Genomic DNA, 18,932 nt, shown 5'->3' on the forward strand with positions numbered 1-18,932 from the left:
TAGATAATGTATGCAGAATAAAGCAATTGGCTTGGAAAAGAAAGTAAAATATTACTAAATATATTTTACAAAGTGCTATGACAACAGCTGAAATAAAACTCAGTGTTTACTACACAGATACATCACCAAAAGAGCAATGAATTGAATGAGTTAAACTTTTTTTTTTCTCTCAAAGTGATACATCATTATCAATATTTGGCGAACTGACACACGCACGCACGCACACACGCACGCACACACACACACACACACACACAAACACAAAGTACACACACACACAAAGTACACATGAACTTACACACAATCTTCCTGATAGATCTGTCTGCCATTGATAATGCTCAGACTTGCCATGGAGTAATGTGTGCTGCGGACAGAGGTCACACGTGTGTTGTAATGTGTCAGGCTCTGTGAGGAGTGTCTGAGGATCATACGACAGCAGCAACACAGCTGCTGGTTGAACTGCTTTTTGAAGGTCTTGCTCAACAGGAACAGGGCAAAGGGGTTGAGGCAGGAGTTGGTGAAGGCCAGGATCCGAGCTACTACACTGCACACAAAGTGAACCAGTGAGGTGTCCACCTGGCAGGGGAAAGAGTGAGAGTGGAGAGTTGAGAAACAACAAATCATTGCAATATGGACAAACAGAATCTGAATTTTTGCAGTAATATTATTTTAATCTGAACCGCCTCCCATTGCATTTTTAAGTATGTCCCAATGAGTTATTATGATCATTTCTCATGTTTTATTGGACTTTAAATCCAAATATACCAGAAAAATCTATTGAAGCCTGTTCCACAATCCATTTCCAACTTTATTATTAATACTTAGACAGCTACCAACTGATTAATTAACTAAGGTACATGGTTAAAATATTATGTTACAAATGTTATTTTCTATACTTTTTAGAGAGCATTATAAATGCCAGTAGAAGACAATGAAAAGCTCTAAGTGAAGTTGTATAGATGACTTCTAGCAACCTCCAGTATAAGCCCGGACAACAAAAATACAAATACAAATTTTTTAAATAAACAAATATAGACAAAGACAGTAAACCTGCATTAGACTCCAAGTGTATACAACAGACTGATGTAGTCTACCTGGGAGCAGTGATAGGAGCGGTATAAGTAGATGACGTGACTGGGGAGCCAGCATACTGCAAAGAGACCAACAAACACCAGCACTGTCTTGGCCAAGCGCTTTCTTGATTCAACCTGTGGGGTAGTGAAAAAACTTCAAAACCAAAGAACAATGCCATTGAATAAAAGTGTCAATTAAAACATCAAAAAAGGAAAATTAATAAAAAAGGAAAAATCAAAGAATTTCTGCAAAATTAACCTATTACTATTACTATTATTACTATTCAGGGTCATGGCAAATTCTGAGGTTATGTCATTGCTGCTATTTATGGAAATTTTAGGGTTGCATGCTAAATTTTATAAGACAACAAACACATGGTTGGCTATATGTATAAATAAGTATTTCCTCACCAGAATTTTACTCCTGGTGGTGTAGAGAAGGATTTAAACCAGCTACTAGTCTGGTTGCTTCTTTTAAATGTAACTCAATAAATTTCAGAAAACTATGAGTAACTGACTAAATCAAATGAAATGACCTCAGTATTTCACAAATGGGGTTACGGCCCTGCTAGTGATAGCTTTAACACTGGCCTGACGTCTTGCGTGCATGTTCCCCTCCACAGGCAGATTTGAAGCACTCCTCATCAGGCTGCGGGCGATGAAGGTGTAGTACACAGATATAACCAGCAGGGGAATGACGTAGAAAATGAGGAAGGAGGCCATGGAGTGTATCTTTGGGTGCAGTTCCCCAGCATGGGGATAAGGTGCGCACGTAATGAAGCTCTCATCAGTGGAGGTGACGTTGAAGGTGTGGAGGTCAGAGTAGACGGCCTCGGGGATAGCCAGGACCAGGGAGAAGAGCCAGATTAGCGCCGCCCTCAGGACAATGTTGGTAGTGGTGCTTGAAGTTTGGATTTCCAAGGGCTTCACGATGGCCTTGTACCTGATAGATAGATAGATAGATAGATAGATAGATAGATAGATAGATAGATAGATAGATAGATAGATAGATAGATAGATAGATAGATAGATAGATAGATAGATAATTAAAAGTAAAAGTAAAAAGAATACCATTGAAAAGTGGTGGGGCGGCTGACACTGGCCACTTGGGCGCAGCATAATTAAGCTGAAAACAAAACACTGACATATTATTATCTGTTTAGTTCATGTCGTGAACTTGTTAGCAAACACCTTGCTTATTTACACATCCTAGCAGACAATTTACATTCATTTTGAGTCGTTTGCGGCCATTGAAGAGAGGAGTGAGAGTGAACTTAAACAGTAGTTACAGACTCAACTTCAACTTCAGTGTGCTGTTTTAATAAAATTTCTGTTGTTCAATTTTGTAATAATGCAGTTATAAATATTGGTAAACCATTAATAAATACTCATAAGGTTCTTATGCGCTAGTAAGTTATGATACTGATTAAGAGCCCCGGATTTTTCACTTTGAGTTTAGATTTTATGAACAAAAGACATAAATCAGTAATAATAATAATAATGATAAGAAAAAGCCCAGATTGACTGATTCATTATCTCTGCCAACAACATTCAGACTGTCAAAGAGATGTAAGCCACAATAATAAGCTACCAGCCAAAATACCAAAGTCATCTGCAATTATAAATGATGTCTGCAGTTGTAAATGTTAATAAGTTGTTTATAAATGAATTTTGGCCCAGGTGTTCTGCAGCTCTTTTTCCAGAAGGTATGTGGTCAAAAGGCCCATTGGAGGGGTCATCCTGCATCAATTAAAAGCAAAAATCAATTACGACTGAAAGGACAAAGCAGGTAGAATAAACACCAACCACATTTCCTTACAATCTGGCTACAAAAATAGTTTAATAATGTCTTATCAGTGTCTCGTGAGTATTAGTGGTAAAAGCATTACCCTTGTTGAACTTGAGGAAGTAATATAGAAATAGAAAAAAAGCCTCATCTAGAAGATAACATGAGCCTAGTGTTGTTATGAATAGTTGAAGGGAATTATGACTATTAAAATCTTTTAATATGATTAACTCTGGTGAAAGGAATAGACAGATTATACAAAAGGCAGTCAAGTACTTTTGTCCTTGCCCCCTTCACTCCTACAGTCTATTTAATTTCATCTTGTTTCTGTTTAAACAGAGTCCTCCACTTTTTCCACTTGTTTGTGTTTAAGGCAATAGTTTATAATTATATAAAAAACACATGATTCAAGGATAATTTTAAGAGCTGTCAGGAGTACCTGTTAATCACTGGCTTACTTTGATCCTTATACCTCACATACTGTCTTTGCTTCCCGTCTCTCCCTCTGGACATAAACTCAGTTTCTAAGTTATCGGGTATACTTATACACCTTGGAAGCTCTATTGCATTATACTGGCAGGCGTTTCTAAAGCTAAGTCTAAATTCAATCTACTCTTCAGTAAATGAGGTGGACATAATATTAGAAATACCTGTATTATCCAATACAGTTCAACAGTGCCACAAACCAAAATGACCATTAAGTTGACCCTTCATTTATTCCAAGACTGTTGTACTAGACTGCATTAGTTTTAGCTAGGTATACCTGTAAACTGGCAGCTAAGTGTTGTGTGGTGCACATGATGTGCATGTTGTCATGTTGTTGAATGTAACTAACAAAGACCCCAATAGCAATGCCAGTACATCTAAAAATAGACCAGCTGTATAGAAACAGAGCAGTCAGAAAAGGGCACACACCGTTTTACACACAGATTGTAAGGTGTCAATAATAACAGTGGTGTTAGAGATTTTGAGTGTTCATAGGGAGAAATGGCGATGTGGTGCAAAAAGCAAAACTATTGTCAAATCTGTCCACTTGTGACAAATACACAGAATTAAACAAGAGGGAAAGGTTTGTGCAGTACTGAGAGACACAGCTAAAATTATTGAAATGTTAGTGAAAACCCATCAACAGTCACCTCTTCAGCTGCCATGTCATCGGTGATGGATCAACTCTCTCCAACCTTTAAAGCATCCTCCTGTTGCTGCAGCATGCAATTAAAGTTATTGAGTGATAATACACAGAGAAGCTCATCCAGTCGAATAAAGTCAAACCTGTGAGCTCTGTAGCACATTTCATCTACCCCCTTCTCCGAAAATGGAGATTCGAAATTCGAAAATGTGTGGAAATGTGATTAGCATCTAAATTCACAGCTCTAGCATGACGGTGTTGCCTGTTTCTTTGGTTTGGTCCTTGGCTTGATTTTTGGACTATATAGTCACACTGAAACTGGGATTTTTAAGAGGAGCTAAAAGCCTCATTCATTTTCTGAATAGACAGTGTTAAGTACAGTTGGAGCTCTTCTATTATCTGAACCTCTCCCAGTTAAATCAACAGTATACAAAAGATTTTAAAAAACTGCATTGAACAATATCTGCTTCTTTGATTAAAGAGTCACAGGTACAAGTCTCTGTATAAAATTCAAGGTAGAAAATAACAACGACTCAAGTGCATTTTGGGAAGACGCATCAGCTGGTGACAGTGAGAGGAAGCTACAGGTTGCATTGTTGAGAAAACAGTTAACACAGTCTGCAGCTTAATTCACTTTTAAATTCTGGATCAATTTGAAATGAATTCAGCAACTACAGTTCCATGTTGGGTTTTCAACTGCAACGAAAAAGCATTTTGAATTAATTACTGCTCTTATTCATCACAATGTCCTCTTCTCCATGACAATGGCAACTGAGACTCATGGATATTGTAGTATTTAGACCATTGTGGCATGCCAAAATGGAAAAAAACATGATTTCCCCAAACTTAAACTGGTCCCCAAATATAAACTGGTGGACATGACATAATCAATAGACCTGTTACATAACCCTAAAGGGTAATGGGGAACCATTCTCTCACTTCTGGAAGTCTGAGGCCCCCGGGGGCAAACTCAAATTGAGAGCAGAGGGTCTCATCTGTTGATGTTGACCTGGAAGTGAAGGGTCATCCTGTTACACTCTTACTTCTAATTTCAAAATAAATGCTGGGACAAGTGATGTTTTTTTTTATCCACCAGTAGGAGAAAAAGAGCAGTATTTGGTCACCAATCACTCAGCAATATATTCAAATGCTGACTTTTTTCCTTGCGCAGACTTTCACTTTGAAAAAGACATAACCCTGATGTCCAGATGTTGGTGTGTCCTGCTGCAGTTTGTCAGTCGAGCTGCAACAGGACACCTAGTGATCTCAAGTGCTCAGAAGCTGCTAAAACAGCTGGAGAAAACAGAGAGCAGACTCAGAAACGAGCACACACATGAGGATTGTGCTGTCAAATGTGATTCTGCCCTTATTCAAATCTGTGTCTGTGCACCATTAAATGATGAACTGAACAGAATTTTTGTGCTCTCTCTCAAATTTTTTGTCATCAATATACTTCCATACAAATTATGTGCACGGTATCTATCTAACTTATTTTATGTAACTCTCAGCAAAGAATAAGTGTATCTCAAATTATAATTACAAATGTATTTCAAATTTGATTATAGCATATTCACAAGTTTGCAAAAATGTGTTTTGTATATCATAGCTGTGCACATATATACACTTACACACTTATAGCTATGTCCTTCTATCTGTGACAAGTGTACTGGATGTGCTGCAACTTTAAGCATATTGCAAATTAACTGTAAATTGCAAATTAACTTACCTCATAGTACAGGTACAGCAGATGTTGCCTCTAAAGCACTGTCACAGGAAAAATAGCTTGCCAGTGCAATTTCTCAAATGTTTACATTGTAATAATATTCTTTAGAGGTAAAATGAGAGAGGCTTATCTGAATTAACCAATAAGCCAATGCTGTGAAAATACATCTTCCATTAAAGTATGATGCATTATCACATGATACTTTGTCATACATCATGCTGTGTGGGGTGATCAAGAATAGACTACTGATTTAAGCTTTTTATATTAATCTTGATCCATGCATGGCCATGATCCCAATTAAGGATGAAGTCAATTAAAACTCACCAAAATCCTGTTTTCTTTTCGATTTTCTTTTCATCTTGTTTTTTATACTCACAAGAATATTCACTATAACAGTAGAAAGATCTTATGTGACCAAGGTTAATGGAAGGTTCCTGCTGAGAGAAAATAACCAGAGTGACTAGAAATGGGACATAATGAGGAAGAACTGAAACATATACAGACATGACACACTCCACTGAGCAAAACAGTATTTTTTCCACAAGAAATTATTGTCATGTCCATGATGAGATTAGAGGTGTTTTAGAGGAATGCTTACAGTGGTATGTATATAAAAGCGTGTTGACATATTCTTTAAGGGCCCACAAATATGTAATTATACTGTAACAGTGATTATTTTTATCATCTAGACAGACAAAAGTCAGCTTAATGTCATTTGACAACAAAGGTTTGAAACAGCAAATAACTGACGATTGATTCTGGAGAAACTGGTGCCTACTGGTCTCTCACGCGTCAACAGCCTTGTCAGCTCTGTCGTGCATAATTCTCTCCTGATCGATGCACATTAAATATTTGCTTGTCATTTTCTGTGATAAAAGATCAGGTTAGTACACGTGGCCTGAACCTATTTGCATAAGAATAAAAACAGTATGATATTTGGATAATTTGGATAATTTACAGCTCTTTTCTTAAAATTATCCTGATTATAAGTTCAACAAGAAGATTAACAATTAAAAAAAATCGTAGCCTACCTGTCAGCAGAGAGGGCTGTGAGAGTGAACACAGACACTCCAACCGAGGTGAGCTGAATGAAAGGGATGACTTTACAACCCACTCTGCCGAACAGCCACTCCTCTGACAGGTAGCGGCTGGCATCCACCGGAGCGCAGGTCACCAGCAGTAAAACGTCCCCGAGCGCAAGACTCGACATGAAGAGATTCGGCACATTGCGGGTGGATTTGGCGGAGCAAAACGTCTTGATCAGCGTGATGTTGCCGATCAGCCCCAGCACGCTGATCACACCATAAACTGAAGCGATGGCCACACCGGTGAGCCACATTGTCCGTGCCGAGGTTTGGAGAGCAGTGATGCTGCGCGACGCGTTTGGGTACAACTGCTCCATCTCTCCCACCGTCCAACCAACTGACTCCTCAAGAGACATGCGTTGTGTTTCTCTACATAAAAGTTCAAACTAAGGGAAACACGGATAAGTCATTACAAGAAGACAAAACTACTGTGACTATTTTGTGTCCGACTTTAGAGCAGCTTAGTGTGTGTGTCCACCTCGGTGTTGAGTGTGGGGGAACTCCGCAGGGGCTGTCACCCAGTGCGCTGAACGTGCGCAACATGCTAAACTGAGGAACAATCATTATTTGTGTCTGTGGTCTGCGGAATTAAGAAAATGTTAAGATGTAGGGCTATGTACGGTTCTCATTAGGAGTTTTGATACATTTTAAAGGCATATAGGCACGTTTAAAAAAAGAAAGAAAAAATGATTATTATTATTATTATTAATTTATTTACAAATTGACTTAAAATATGTCATCTTTAAAATATCTCATCTCATCTTTTTGGAAAGATGTTTTTAGTGTTTACTGTAAACTAAGTGAACTTACAGCATACACCACAGATTACCATATTACAACTCAGTTTTAGTTTTTTGACTGACAAAGAGCAGAGGTTTCCCTGGCTGTTTTCTTTTTCTGAAACCATAGTTACATGTACAGGCTACCCTGCACTTTGAGATTGATGAGGATGACCCTTGATGGACTTGAACAAAAGATGTCATGAAGTCAGTGTCTTAAACCACCAGGCAACCAGAATGCCCCCAAGCTGCATTGTTGTCTCTCTCCTGCAGGGGCAACAACTGAATTGTAGTGGTTAGAGGGTGCCTGGCAGAGGGAGCCTGAACCTGATGCTAATGTCATTCGTTTTGCAGGTGTTTGGTCCTAAAGCAAAGTATAGGACAAATTATAATTTTGACCACAAGATGGTGCTAGAGGAGAAGTTAAGGGATCACCAAAGTTATTACAGTCCATTCTGAGGACATGGATGTGTTTACAGTACCAAATATCATGACAAATAGAGTGGCTTTTAACATAATTTATCATCATTTAGATTCCCTAGATGATCATATCACAACATGTACCATGTGCCACCTGGTCCAAAAGTGGTTGAGATGAATAAACCAGAGAGTGAGTCATGTTGTGATCCTTTGAGGGCTATGACAGGGTGTTGTTTTCACAGGCAGACTGATCTATTTAACTGATCTTCTGATACCCAGAGGGTTCCTGTAGAAAGTGATGTCTCCACTGACTTTCAGCTCCCTCGGGATAATAGAACTTCACAGGTACCAGAGATGAGACGGTGCTAAAAAGCCATTAACAGGCACTCTAGTAGGGAAATGGTTCATGACAGACCCCTTACAGTCGAAAGCAAACAAAGAAACAACGATGACCAGTAATCCAGCAAGATGTAATAAGCCACGGAGAAAGAACATCTCTAATCCCTGTTTATCTCTGTGGTTTGTCAAGAGCTGCCAGGCAGCTTTAATTGTGTGAGATAGCCAATGGAAGATGTCCTGTGGTCCGGAGTCATTATGTGGAGGTGAGAAAAGACTGCCAATGCACAAGGGATGAAGTGGGTTATAGTCTTAGAGCAGGGAGAAAAGAGGGAATGAGAGCCACAAAATGAAAGCAGAATGGAGGTGATAGGGTGGTAAAACACTGTATATTCTCTTGACATATACAGACACATATACAGTACATACACACACATATATATATATAATGTATGTGTATATATATATATATGGGGTGGAAGCAAGCAAACACTAATCTTTTAATCATTTTCTACCCTTTCTAAAAAGCTATTGGCTTTGTGAAAATACTCATTACTCATTTATACAAGGAAAAGGTTACTTAGGCCTGAAATGTCACATAAATATCAAGCAAAGCCAAAGATATTGCAGCACTAACTATGATCAATAATTAGTGTACAAAATGATAATAAACGCTCTGCAGAAATAGACAGTTTAATTATCCTTTGTTGCTGTCCTTTGCCTGAAATGTGGTACATTACCAAACTTTATGCCTGGACAGAATACACTGAGCCGATTCTGAGACATAATCTTATATAAACAGCATTTGCTACTTAGACCCCTAAAAATTATGCAGTTTTTTGTCCATATTAATTTTTTCAGCATAATATGTATTAGAATTTGTTTGCAAAAAGTAAGTTAATACTTCTACTTCTTTCTGTTTGTGTAAATTTTATTCTCCTTTAGGGCCTGACACAGGCCTCCCTCCTGGACCTTCACTAGTCACTGCTGTGACATTGAATGTTTTTTAACAGTCCCATATTTTACACTTTCCCTGTGTTTTATTAAATGTTGATCCATAAGAAGATATATTTGTGGTTCAAAGAACCCAAAACCATCTCAGTGTAGTTTTACATCTCCTCTCTTAGCGTTCTCTCTGGAGCTCTAGTAACATGTCAGTGAGCCAATCAAAAGAAAAGAGGCTCTGAGCCTCTCTTCTGATTGGCTGGCTGTGTTTCTGAGTGAATGAATAAAAATATAGCAGATTTCAGAGAAGCACTCAGAGAAACCAAATCATGAAAGGTTGGATGGTGGGTCCAGGTGGGTGGGGCTTGGTGACTGCTTTGTTGTGATATCACAAAGTTACAGAAGTCCTGACGGCTGGTTTTAAAGCTCATAGTCTGAATACACACTGTGAGCATTTCTCTGTGGACTGAGCGCTTTGATACTTTCACAGTATTAATATAGAACCTAGACCTGCTTTATAATCAAAAAAGACATGGACATCTACCTTTATACAATATGGGACCTTTAAAGAACTGTGCAGTAGGCATTTATCTTTGCTGTCCAGTTTCAGTAAAGTCCAAGTTGATCCCAGACAGCAGCTCTCCTCCACAGGAACGGTTCAGCAGCTCTTTCAGGGCTTCATTCACGTCATTATTGAAGACAGTGGAGAAGTTGCAGTTGGGGTACCCTCCACCACCTCCATCCATGGGAAATGAGCCCATCACCTCCTGCACCCATTTCAGCTCATTGCTAAGCTCAAGGCGCAGTGCGTCAAAGTGGTTCTGTCTCTCCTGGTAGCGGCTGCTGATGGCACTGAGACCACAGCTGAAGGCCTGCATGTCATCCTGCAGGCTCCTCTTCAAGGCCTCCACCTTACGGAACTCATAGCGGATTTGTGAGAGGTCATGGCGCACTCCTTCACTCTCCTCCTTGTACCAGGCCTCCTTTTCATTGTATATAGAGACCATGGCATCGATATCTTCCTGCAGAGAGTCGTGGGCTACCGCCAGGCTAACAAACGAGCTCTCCATCTGGTCAATGTCCTCCACCACCTGGGCGAAGCGCTCAAAGTTTACATAGGTGTTGTTGGGTGGCATGCTCGAGTGCGATTTGATAGTGTACTCCCTCAGGCGCTTGGTCTTCAGCTGGCGCCGCTCTCGTTTCTTTGGCTCCTGGGCTTTATTTTCCTCCTTGTGCTCATTGGACTAAAGGGTTTAAAGAGGAAGTGTTAATTACTTTCAGCCACAGAGTCTGCAATCGTGTCATTAGTGCTCATTATTTGCCTGATTAGATGACCTGTAATTATAACCATTGTTGCCTATGGCACCACACTATGGAGAAAAACACTAAACAGGACACCAGTCTCTGTACCTCCTCAAAGTGAACGGGGGTCTTCTTCAACCCTCTGAAACCCTCAAACTTTTAGGCTCTGCCACTACCATCATATTAGGGGTTTAGTAATAACAACAAATATCAAGTGAAACACACACATTATAATTTATAAGATAATTATCATTAGTTTGTCCACAACTACACGTCATACATTTTGTGGTATTTCAGCCTGAGTTCATCTTTCATCACAAAATAAGATGTTTTAGGTCAACAAGGTAAAGAATACAGTACATATGACTGCATAAGAACATACTTATCTTTGCAAGTATTGGCAGTTTAATTCAGATTTTAAATGAAGATTCAGAGTAAAAAACAAAACGTATACAAACCATATGCAGATACTCTCAGGCTCTATTAAGCTTAACATACTTCCACAGTCTAGTTTGTTTCAGTTCTCATCTAGAACTGGTTCTGTGATGTTGATTTGAGCAGGTGCTCAGGATCATTTTAGAACATAAATCATCTCTCTGACATAAATCTGGTACTAGAACCAGCTTCACCTCCACATTATCAGTCTTCCAGTCTTAGCTGCTGAAAAGCCTTTCCACTGCAAGGTACTGCTGCAGCAAACATGGAAGGTAATGTAAATGGACTGAATAACCATTTTCCATAGTAGTTTTGTTTATATGAAACCATCCTCATAAGTAACCAGTAAGAATTGTTTACATGGGACCGTTAAAAGGTAGACACATAGACATCATTTTCTTTTTGTAAATCTTATATGATGATGATGAAGATAACTATGGCTGTTGTTATTATATTTATAATGTTGCTGTTGTTGTTAGTTTACCGTTTTGTTTAATATGTCACAGGTTTGACTGTTGAGATGAGCCCGGGACTATTTTTATTTATTTTTTTATTTATTTCTATTTATTTTATCTGCTCTTATACCTTTTAACTCAGAGGTGCTTTCTTTGCATTTCATAGAAACAATAAAAAATAATTTGGTATTTAATAATCGCAAAACATACATATCTTTACAAAAAATATTTTATGTGTATTTTTAATGAAAAAATGTATTTCTAATTCAGGCTGCAATACCACGTGTCTCTCTCTCTGTGAGTAAAATACAAATTTAAAGGAAGTTTCCATTTTACCTTGATCCACGGGTGATTGAGAGCATCTTGAATTGTTAATCTTTTCCTGTGAGAGGAAAAAAAAGCCCAAATAATTTTACTTAACTATCATAATGACAGAGGGGTGAATGATTCTGGAAGATATTAAAAAAGAAAAACACAGGGTTAACTGTCGTGTACTGACACAGGTTTGCCCTGAGGAAAATCCCATCCGCTTTCTTATGATTGAGCTCTTACTTCTTATCTTTCTCCAGCAACTGGCTGATGAATTTCTTGGCCAGCTCGCTGGTATGACAGAAGAACTCTTCATCAAACTCATAGTTTATGGCTGAAATGTTGCCCAGTGTGTCCTGTTTGGTCTCCCCCAGGAAAGGTGAGGCACCGCTCAGCCTGGAACAAAACATTAAAGAGAGATCCTCCAGTTTATCATCCTGTTTGAAGGAAGCTTCTGTACAATGTATATTTTACTGTATGTGACATTATGTTATTTGTGTTGCACTTGCAGGATGTAGGTGATGACCCCGATGCTCCACATGTCTGCTTCTAATCCCAGTGGCTCATAGTTGACAATCTCCGGTGCTTAAAAGGCAAAACAGGCAAAAAGCATCACTGTTAAAGATTTTTAAAAAATAATACACCTCATGCTCTTCGTCTTATTGTTGTAAATTTGGTTTATTCAAGATTATATGGAATACTCATATTGCCCCTACTGTGAATGAGTGAAGTATTAAGTTGTTAAACAGAGTCATGATTATTATGCTAAATAGCAAAAGGGGGAATAACATTTACATTTACTTATTTGGCAGATGCTTTTATCCAGAGCCATTTTCAAGTGAGGGAGAGAACACTAAAGCTTCAGAGCAGTAGGAGATCTTGTTGTAAGTACTCAGTACTACATCAATTCAATAAGTGCTAGGACATCAGGTAAAGAGGTGCAGCGAAAGTGCATAGTAAGTGCTAGTTAGACATGTGAGGGTGTTGCAGTTGCTCTGAAGAGAGGAGTCTTGAACAGATTATTGAAGATAGAGAAGGACGCCCCTGCTCTAATAACATTCAGTAGCTCGTTCCACCACAGACCAGAACAGCATGGACTGAGATTGTCTTGTGTTCAGAGATGGCAATACCAGACGACATTCCTTAGAGGAACATAGTGGCTGAGAAGGAGCATAAGGCCGTATGATTGAGTTCATGTAGATGGTAAAGATCCAGAAGTCGCTCTGAAGGTAAGAACTAGTGACTTGAATTTGATTTGGGCGGCCATGGAGAGCCAGTGTAGGTCACTGAGCAGTGGATTGAAAAAAAAAAAGCTCATCTTACCAACAAACTCAGGTGTCCCAAAGATGTTTTTGAACTCAACCCCAGCTTCAATCTTGTGAGCCAGACCAAAGTCAATCAGTTTGATTCTCGGAAGCGGTACATTCTTGTCCAGGAGCATAATGTTTTCAGGCTGCAGACAAGAGAAGAAATTTTACTGAGAATATGTTTGAGAACCACCTTCCTAAACAGAAATACATGACATTAACTATTATACATTTCCCTCGTGAAATTCTTTCATTCAAAAACACACAACAAAACAGCAAGAGCATTCATAAGGTGTAAAACTGTTTGTCAAGCTGCAGGAAACAGCTGCTCATTTCAGAGTTACTGTGCACACAACTCACTCACAGCTAATTGCTCCACCTAGTGGCACAAATCTCCCTTGCATATTTTTTGTGTGTTAGTGTACTTTGTGTTAAAGTAACATTTTGTTCTGCAGTGTACACTAACAAGCTCCCTGAGAAAGAGGAGAAGAATAACAATTAGTATTCTAGTTTTTCTGTTATCCAGGTTTTAAGCAAACATGGATGAGAAGACATCTGAAGACATTCTGTTCCTCAGAACAAAGGGATATAACTGACAACTGGCAAACTCCATCTTCTAATGAGGATCATCTGATATGATCAAAAGCCCAAGAACTGCTATAGTGAGACTTTACTGTCTCAAAAGCTCCCATTAGTTTTCATCCTCTGTTGTGTTGAGAAAGTAATTTAATCTGAAATTCAGTAAACAATGAACACAGATGTAAAAGATGAACAGAACACACACCATGTTTTTCTTTTTCAGAAGGGAATAAAAACAGAAACTATCAGCTGCTTGTTACTTACTGATGTGACCTCCAGATAAGTTTTAGGTCTTTAGACCATTATTTGCAGCTTTTCTTTGACCTTGTTGTTTGTTGATATACGGTCCCTTTTACATTTAAACAGTTGATGTGCAGTTAAGAAGCAGAAAAACAAAATGTGATGTCTAATGGTCCATTTCCTTTATAGTTTAATATTCAAATACAATAATGTTCTGCTAATACAACTTCTATAGCATTTTATGGAAAAGCTTTACAAACAATGCTGAATCATCCTGAGCAATAAACTCTGAGCATGAAACAAGCTTTTCAAAAAAATGTCACGGTTAAATTGAGGTCGCTGTGATTTTACCATGACCCTCTGACATTCACGGCCCAGAAATGTAAAAATGTTCAAAAGACCGTTGCATATCTAGACTGGACAAACCTTGAGATCAAAGTGGGCGATTTTCCTGGCGTGGAGGTAGTTTACCCCCTCGAGGATTTGCTTGATGAACTGAGTGGCTTCCTCCTCGCTCAGAGACTCCTTCTGCGCCAAGAAATCAAACAGCTCCCCTCCAGAGACCCTGGAGCACAGACACTTATCATCCAACTACATCAGTGCAGGGTCACACTGCAACATTCAAATCAGCATTAAAATGTGTCCTAATGTAAGTGTGGTCATATGGTGGAAAAATGATAATCCATGCCCACATGTAGGTCTTTTTCAGTGAAGCCATTTTGACCTGATACGGGGGGAAAAGCACTTGTAAAATAATAAAATCAATCATGCTGCTGTTTCCTGGTCCTGGGGTCACATGCATAAATGATGTGTACACACAAAAACCATGCGTACGCAATTTCCCGCACATAAATTGGTATTTATAAACACAGAACCTCACACATTCTTTTGACCATGCGTACACATGGTTTTCCAGAGCAAACCAAGTTACAGTGAAGTGAAAATACAAAATAAGCAGAGACACGTAACTTAACATAAAATGAAACAAATTTCAGAGCTCAGTCATCATTATTAGTGCAAGTTTTGCCGTTTATACAGCAACAACAATTTCACAATTCATGAATGGAAATAATTGTGTTTGTGTGCTCAGTGTCTCGTTCAATATCTTATTATTAATTGTGAGGCATTCTGTAAACTGTTTCATTACTATTTTAATATTTACTAATCACAATTTTAGACACCTGTCTGGTCGCCTAATTAAGACTCTTTCGTCCCAATAAATGAGGCTCAGAGTAAAACAGGACTTTACATTTGGAGTGGTTGTACTAAAGTAAACTGATGCACGTTTTTGCCTCCCATTTGTGAGAGCCTCAGTTTCGCAGTCGGTGAAATTACATTACTTCCTCGGCTTTCTCTTCTGTGCCTGTTAACTTGTGGCAGAGACAGTGTTTTTTTATGCAAACTGATTAATTAAGGGAGTGTCTTCATCCATTTATGGCTAATTGTGGGAGTGGAAATGAGGCTTGTGCACATGTGCCCAATTTGTCAATGAGTGAGATTCATAAAGCGGAACCATGCGTATGCACAAATTTATAATTTTGAAAAAAAGAATGCGTACCCATATTTCTGGTTTTGTGCATACACATAGTTTTAGTCATGAATCTACGCTCCTTTGCATCTGGCCCCCGGTGTTGTGCAACTCTTTACTACTCTGAACCCAGAACTCGTAGGTTATAGTTACTGTCTTATAGTTTCTGGTTCATCTATCTATCAACATGCTGACAGGCGTTGCGCCTGCTGTGATCCCATTACACAATGGTGTCTACTCTGTTGTGCAGTACCCGGTACCTATAACCTGATCCTCTGGTGACTCACAGCTCCAGGATGAGCACCACATCAGTGCGGTTCTCATAGACGTCGTGTAGCGTGACAATGTTGGGGTGCTGGATCTGCTGCAGGATGTACACTTCCCGCTCTATCTCCTCTCGCCGTACTCCTCGAGAACTGGCAATGCTCTGCCGCTTCTTGATGAACTTGGCAGCGAATTGCAAACCCGTACTTTTCTCTCTGCATTGCTTCACGATGGCAAACTGGCCACTGTAACACACAGAAGAAAGAAAAATCCTTGAGAAAAAGTGACTTAAAGTGCTTTTCTATGAACTATTGACAAACATAAAGATGTAGTATAGATGAATTGCTGGTAGTTACATTTAGAGACTTTTAGACATTTAGACTGATAAATCACCTCAGCTGATATTGTCTCATTGCAGAGATATACTGTATATTGTATCTGCTTGTATTTCAGCCAGTAAGTAACAAGACATGCCAAAGATATGTTTGACGTCATTTAAAAACAGTGTCTCCATTACATAGTTTGTCCATCAGACCATCAGAGAAGACTCACAACTATTTTTCAAATGTAAAATATCCCACTCAGTACATATCGTCTTTAAAATTTGGCATATTTGCATAATTAATTTTGTATAAATTTGCAATAGTTCATTCATTTTCTGTTTATTGATTCATATTTGAAGCTCTAATTGTTCTACATTTCCAGCTCACCTGAATTTAGCCGAGCCAATAACAGGATGTCTTTTGGATCAAGTGGTGAGTATTTAAGCCTCAGTGTAGAAGACAGTATATTTTTCTTCCTCTGAGTTGATCTTCTTCTAAGCCCACAACAGCAACATACAACTTCTAACTTCACACAGAAAACTAAAAAAGGTACACAGTACACAGCTTGGCCTGAGGGGGGCGCTTCCATGAATTTTTAAACTTAAAAAAAGCCTCAGCTGCACCATTGGTTCATTTTGATGGAAAATGAAAGCTTGTCTGTTGACTGACTCTGGAAAATGACACTTAGATACAAGAGTATTTTATCATTTGTTTGGTTGTATTGCTCACTGAATATTGTGCACCCCACAACAACTCGTGCTGCGGTGCAGTGGTTGGCTTGTGATTAAAGTTTCACTACCACTTCTGTCTATTTATAGTGTTGCACATATTCTGCAGCAAACATGATCAGCCTGACGCTCACAGATACTCACACTTACTCAATACAAGCAAACACTTTGGTGGATTTAAGTATTTAAAGTTCAAACATTATATGACCGTACAGCCGCATCTTTTTTTTCCACCTGGTTGAATGGTTTGTAAGCTAACACTCTACTTCCTTCTCTGCAGCCAGCCTGAGGGCAGATATAGCCACAGCTAAAGATAGAGGACTCCTTTAAAAAGCAGCATGACAGGCATAACAGTTGTCTCCACTTGGCAACGCAAAGCAATAAAACTAGGCCTAAAACACACACCAGTTTATTTTTTCTGTTAATTATTCCTGTGCAATCAGTGATTTATAGAAACATTACTTTATATTTTGCACATGTTCCAGAAATCATCAGTCAGAGGAGAAGCTTTGTTTTAACACTGTTTAAAGCCATTAAGGAGAATAAAAAGACATTTCACAGATGCAGGGAGCATGTGTAGCCTGCAGTTAATGATTCGGTGTCTATTCCATATTGTCATAGCACAGTAAAAAATGCTTGATGCAGTGACCTACCTGCTAGTTAATACTGCTTGAGCTATGCAACCTCTCCTCTAATCTTATAACTTTATATATTCTACCACAGGAAAAAGCCTTTTTAAAACTGTTTTTACAAATAACTCTACATTGAGGGTCTCTTTATGATGATCACAGTTGCCCCCTGTATATCAACATTAAAGATGACACTGTCCAACACTGAGATAATAGGGCAGTTATGTTATGAAATGACACAATGAAGTTGTAAATATTTCCTGCACAACTGCCTTTCCAATTATTTTCCAATGAGCCATGTATGCTGTATGTCCTTCAACAAAACAAGATTAAAAGATACAAGATAGATTCCCATCAATCATGACCAGATTCTTCATGAGTTTCTTTAAACATACAACATTAAAAAAAAGTTTTTGCAATGCGTCAATGCATTATCAGTTTTAAGGTAAAGTGTCCTCATTCACACTGTCATTCATTTGGATTTTCTGATTTACATTTAACATCCAACCAGTATTCAAATTAAACCTCAAACAAATACAATACCGTGTACTTTAATACACTTGCTTCACCAATAAGAAGTAAATGAATAGAGATACATGCATTACTGTACCTTCCCAACTCTTCACCGATTTCGTAGAAATCCTCCACTCTCTGTTGTTTGAACGGGTCCATGGCTGCAGTCCGCGCTGACGTTTGTAGTTAGGATGATACTTAGGTTTCCTTTCTGTTATCCTGTAATAACACACCAGTTATTTAATAATTGTAAAAAGTTTTCACAACTTTTTTAACAGCATCACTGAGACATGACAACGAAGGTGAATGAAGCTAGTCTGTAAAGAAACTGTCATTGCTGTTGCCTTACAACTGTCGCCTGGGGTTGTGCTCCTGTAAACGCTACCCGAAGTAGTCACCGGCTATAGTTAATACACAATATCATTCGTGAATAAACGTCTTACCGTGGTAAAAATACTCGGTACAACTTTTGACGGTGACACCATGTCCTCCTCCTGTCCTGTTAGGTCTCTGTGTTGTGTACAGACCACGAGGGATCTACAATGTCCAAATACATTCCGCTCTCTGGCACGGGGGAGGGCGCCATACATAACTTCATTCAGAAAACTATTAATTTAATGTGGCATTGGTTATAACCTCGTGAAATTTGTACATTTTTGAAAATGTAACCTAATGCTATGGCTAATGTTCCCTCAATGCCCACAGTTTAATGTCAACAGTCGGTAGTGTAGAGTATAAACTGTATTCGTTTCTCATTTGTTCAGCTTGATATGAAACAAAGTATGACACCTTATTTTTAGAAAATACGATCATTAGGTGTATTCATTTGATGACGAATTGAAAACTGAAACGTTACAACTCGTGCCATACATTCAGAAGTGTTGAATCAGATGAGTGTCTTTGCAGATATGTAAACAAATATTTACTTTGCAATATTATAACTGACTTGGCTTCACCGTGTTGCCGTTAAAGACACTCTTGCTGTGGGCGTGCCTTGTCCCTTGCTCGACCGTCTGTGCAGCTCGCGCCTGAGGTGTCGCGCGC

At 38.7% G+C, this 18,932-nt stretch overlaps 2 protein-coding genes across 3 annotated transcripts; both read right to left on the minus strand.

Moving 5' to 3' along the window:
* Window positions 1-294: 294 nt before the first annotated feature.
* Window positions 295-7,050, minus strand: grpr (gastrin releasing peptide receptor). The gene is made up of 4 exons (XM_022749478.1): window positions 6,743-7,050; window positions 1,665-2,016; window positions 1,095-1,208; window positions 295-576 (listed from the first exon to the last, which is right to left on the minus strand). Exons 1-4 carry the CDS (start codon window positions 7,048-7,050, stop codon window positions 295-297), a joined length of 1,056 nt encoding a protein of 351 aa, XP_022605199.1.
* A 2,751-nt stretch (window positions 7,051-9,801) lies between these two features.
* On the minus strand, window positions 9,802-18,406 carry LOC111224364 (death-associated protein kinase 3-like). 2 transcript variants are annotated; one of them, XM_022748832.1, is made up of 9 exons: window positions 18,332-18,406; window positions 17,986-18,107; window positions 15,719-15,940; window positions 14,330-14,468; window positions 13,101-13,230; window positions 12,287-12,362; window positions 12,021-12,173; window positions 11,805-11,850; window positions 9,802-10,520 (listed from the first exon to the last, which is right to left on the minus strand). In XM_022748832.1, the coding sequence occupies exons 2-9, from the start codon at window positions 18,045-18,047 to the stop codon at window positions 9,864-9,866; spliced, it is 1,485 nt and encodes a 494-aa protein (XP_022604553.1). In that variant the 5' UTR covers window positions 18,048-18,107; window positions 18,332-18,406; the 3' UTR covers window positions 9,802-9,863. The 2 variants fall into 2 exon arrangements, with proteins under 2 accessions (XP_022604553.1, XP_022604561.1); XM_022748840.1 differs by lacking the exon at window positions 18,332-18,406 and adding an exon at window positions 18,238-18,268.
* Between the last annotated feature and the right edge of the window lie 526 nt (window positions 18,407-18,932).

This window comes from Seriola dumerili, unplaced genomic scaffold (assembly GCF_002260705.1).
Source record: "Seriola dumerili isolate Sdu_G_001 unplaced genomic scaffold, Sdu_1.0 BDQW01000011.1, whole genome shotgun sequence".
Classification (NCBI taxonomy): Eukaryota; Metazoa; Chordata; class Actinopteri; order Carangiformes; family Carangidae; genus Seriola; species Seriola dumerili.

Bases quoted from the DNA above. Each gene is read 5' to 3' on its own strand.
- grpr (XM_022749478.1), bottom strand. From the start codon at position 7,050: ATGTGGCTCACCGGTGTGGCCATCGCTTCAGTTTATGGTGTGATCAGC. The intron at 1,209-1,664 runs GCCAGTGTTAAA...ACTACCCCACAG, and splicing joins ACATGCACGCAAGACGTCAG to GTTGAATCAAGAAAGCGCTT. The intron at 577-1,094 runs GTAGACTACATC...TTCCCCTGCCAG, and splicing joins GCTCCTATCACTGCTCCCAG to GTGGACACCTCACTGGTTCA.
- LOC111224364 (XM_022748832.1), bottom strand. From the start codon at position 18,047: ATGGACCCGTTCAAACAACAGAGAGTGGAGGATTTCTACGAAATCGGT. The intron at 15,941-17,985 runs GTACAGTAATGC...TGTGTGTTACAG, and splicing joins ATCGGTGAAGAGTTGGGAAG to TGGCCAGTTTGCCATCGTGA. The intron at 10,521-11,804 runs GTAAAATGGAAA...TAAACCCTTTAG, and splicing joins TCAATCACCCGTGGATCAAG to TCCAATGAGCACAAGGAGGA.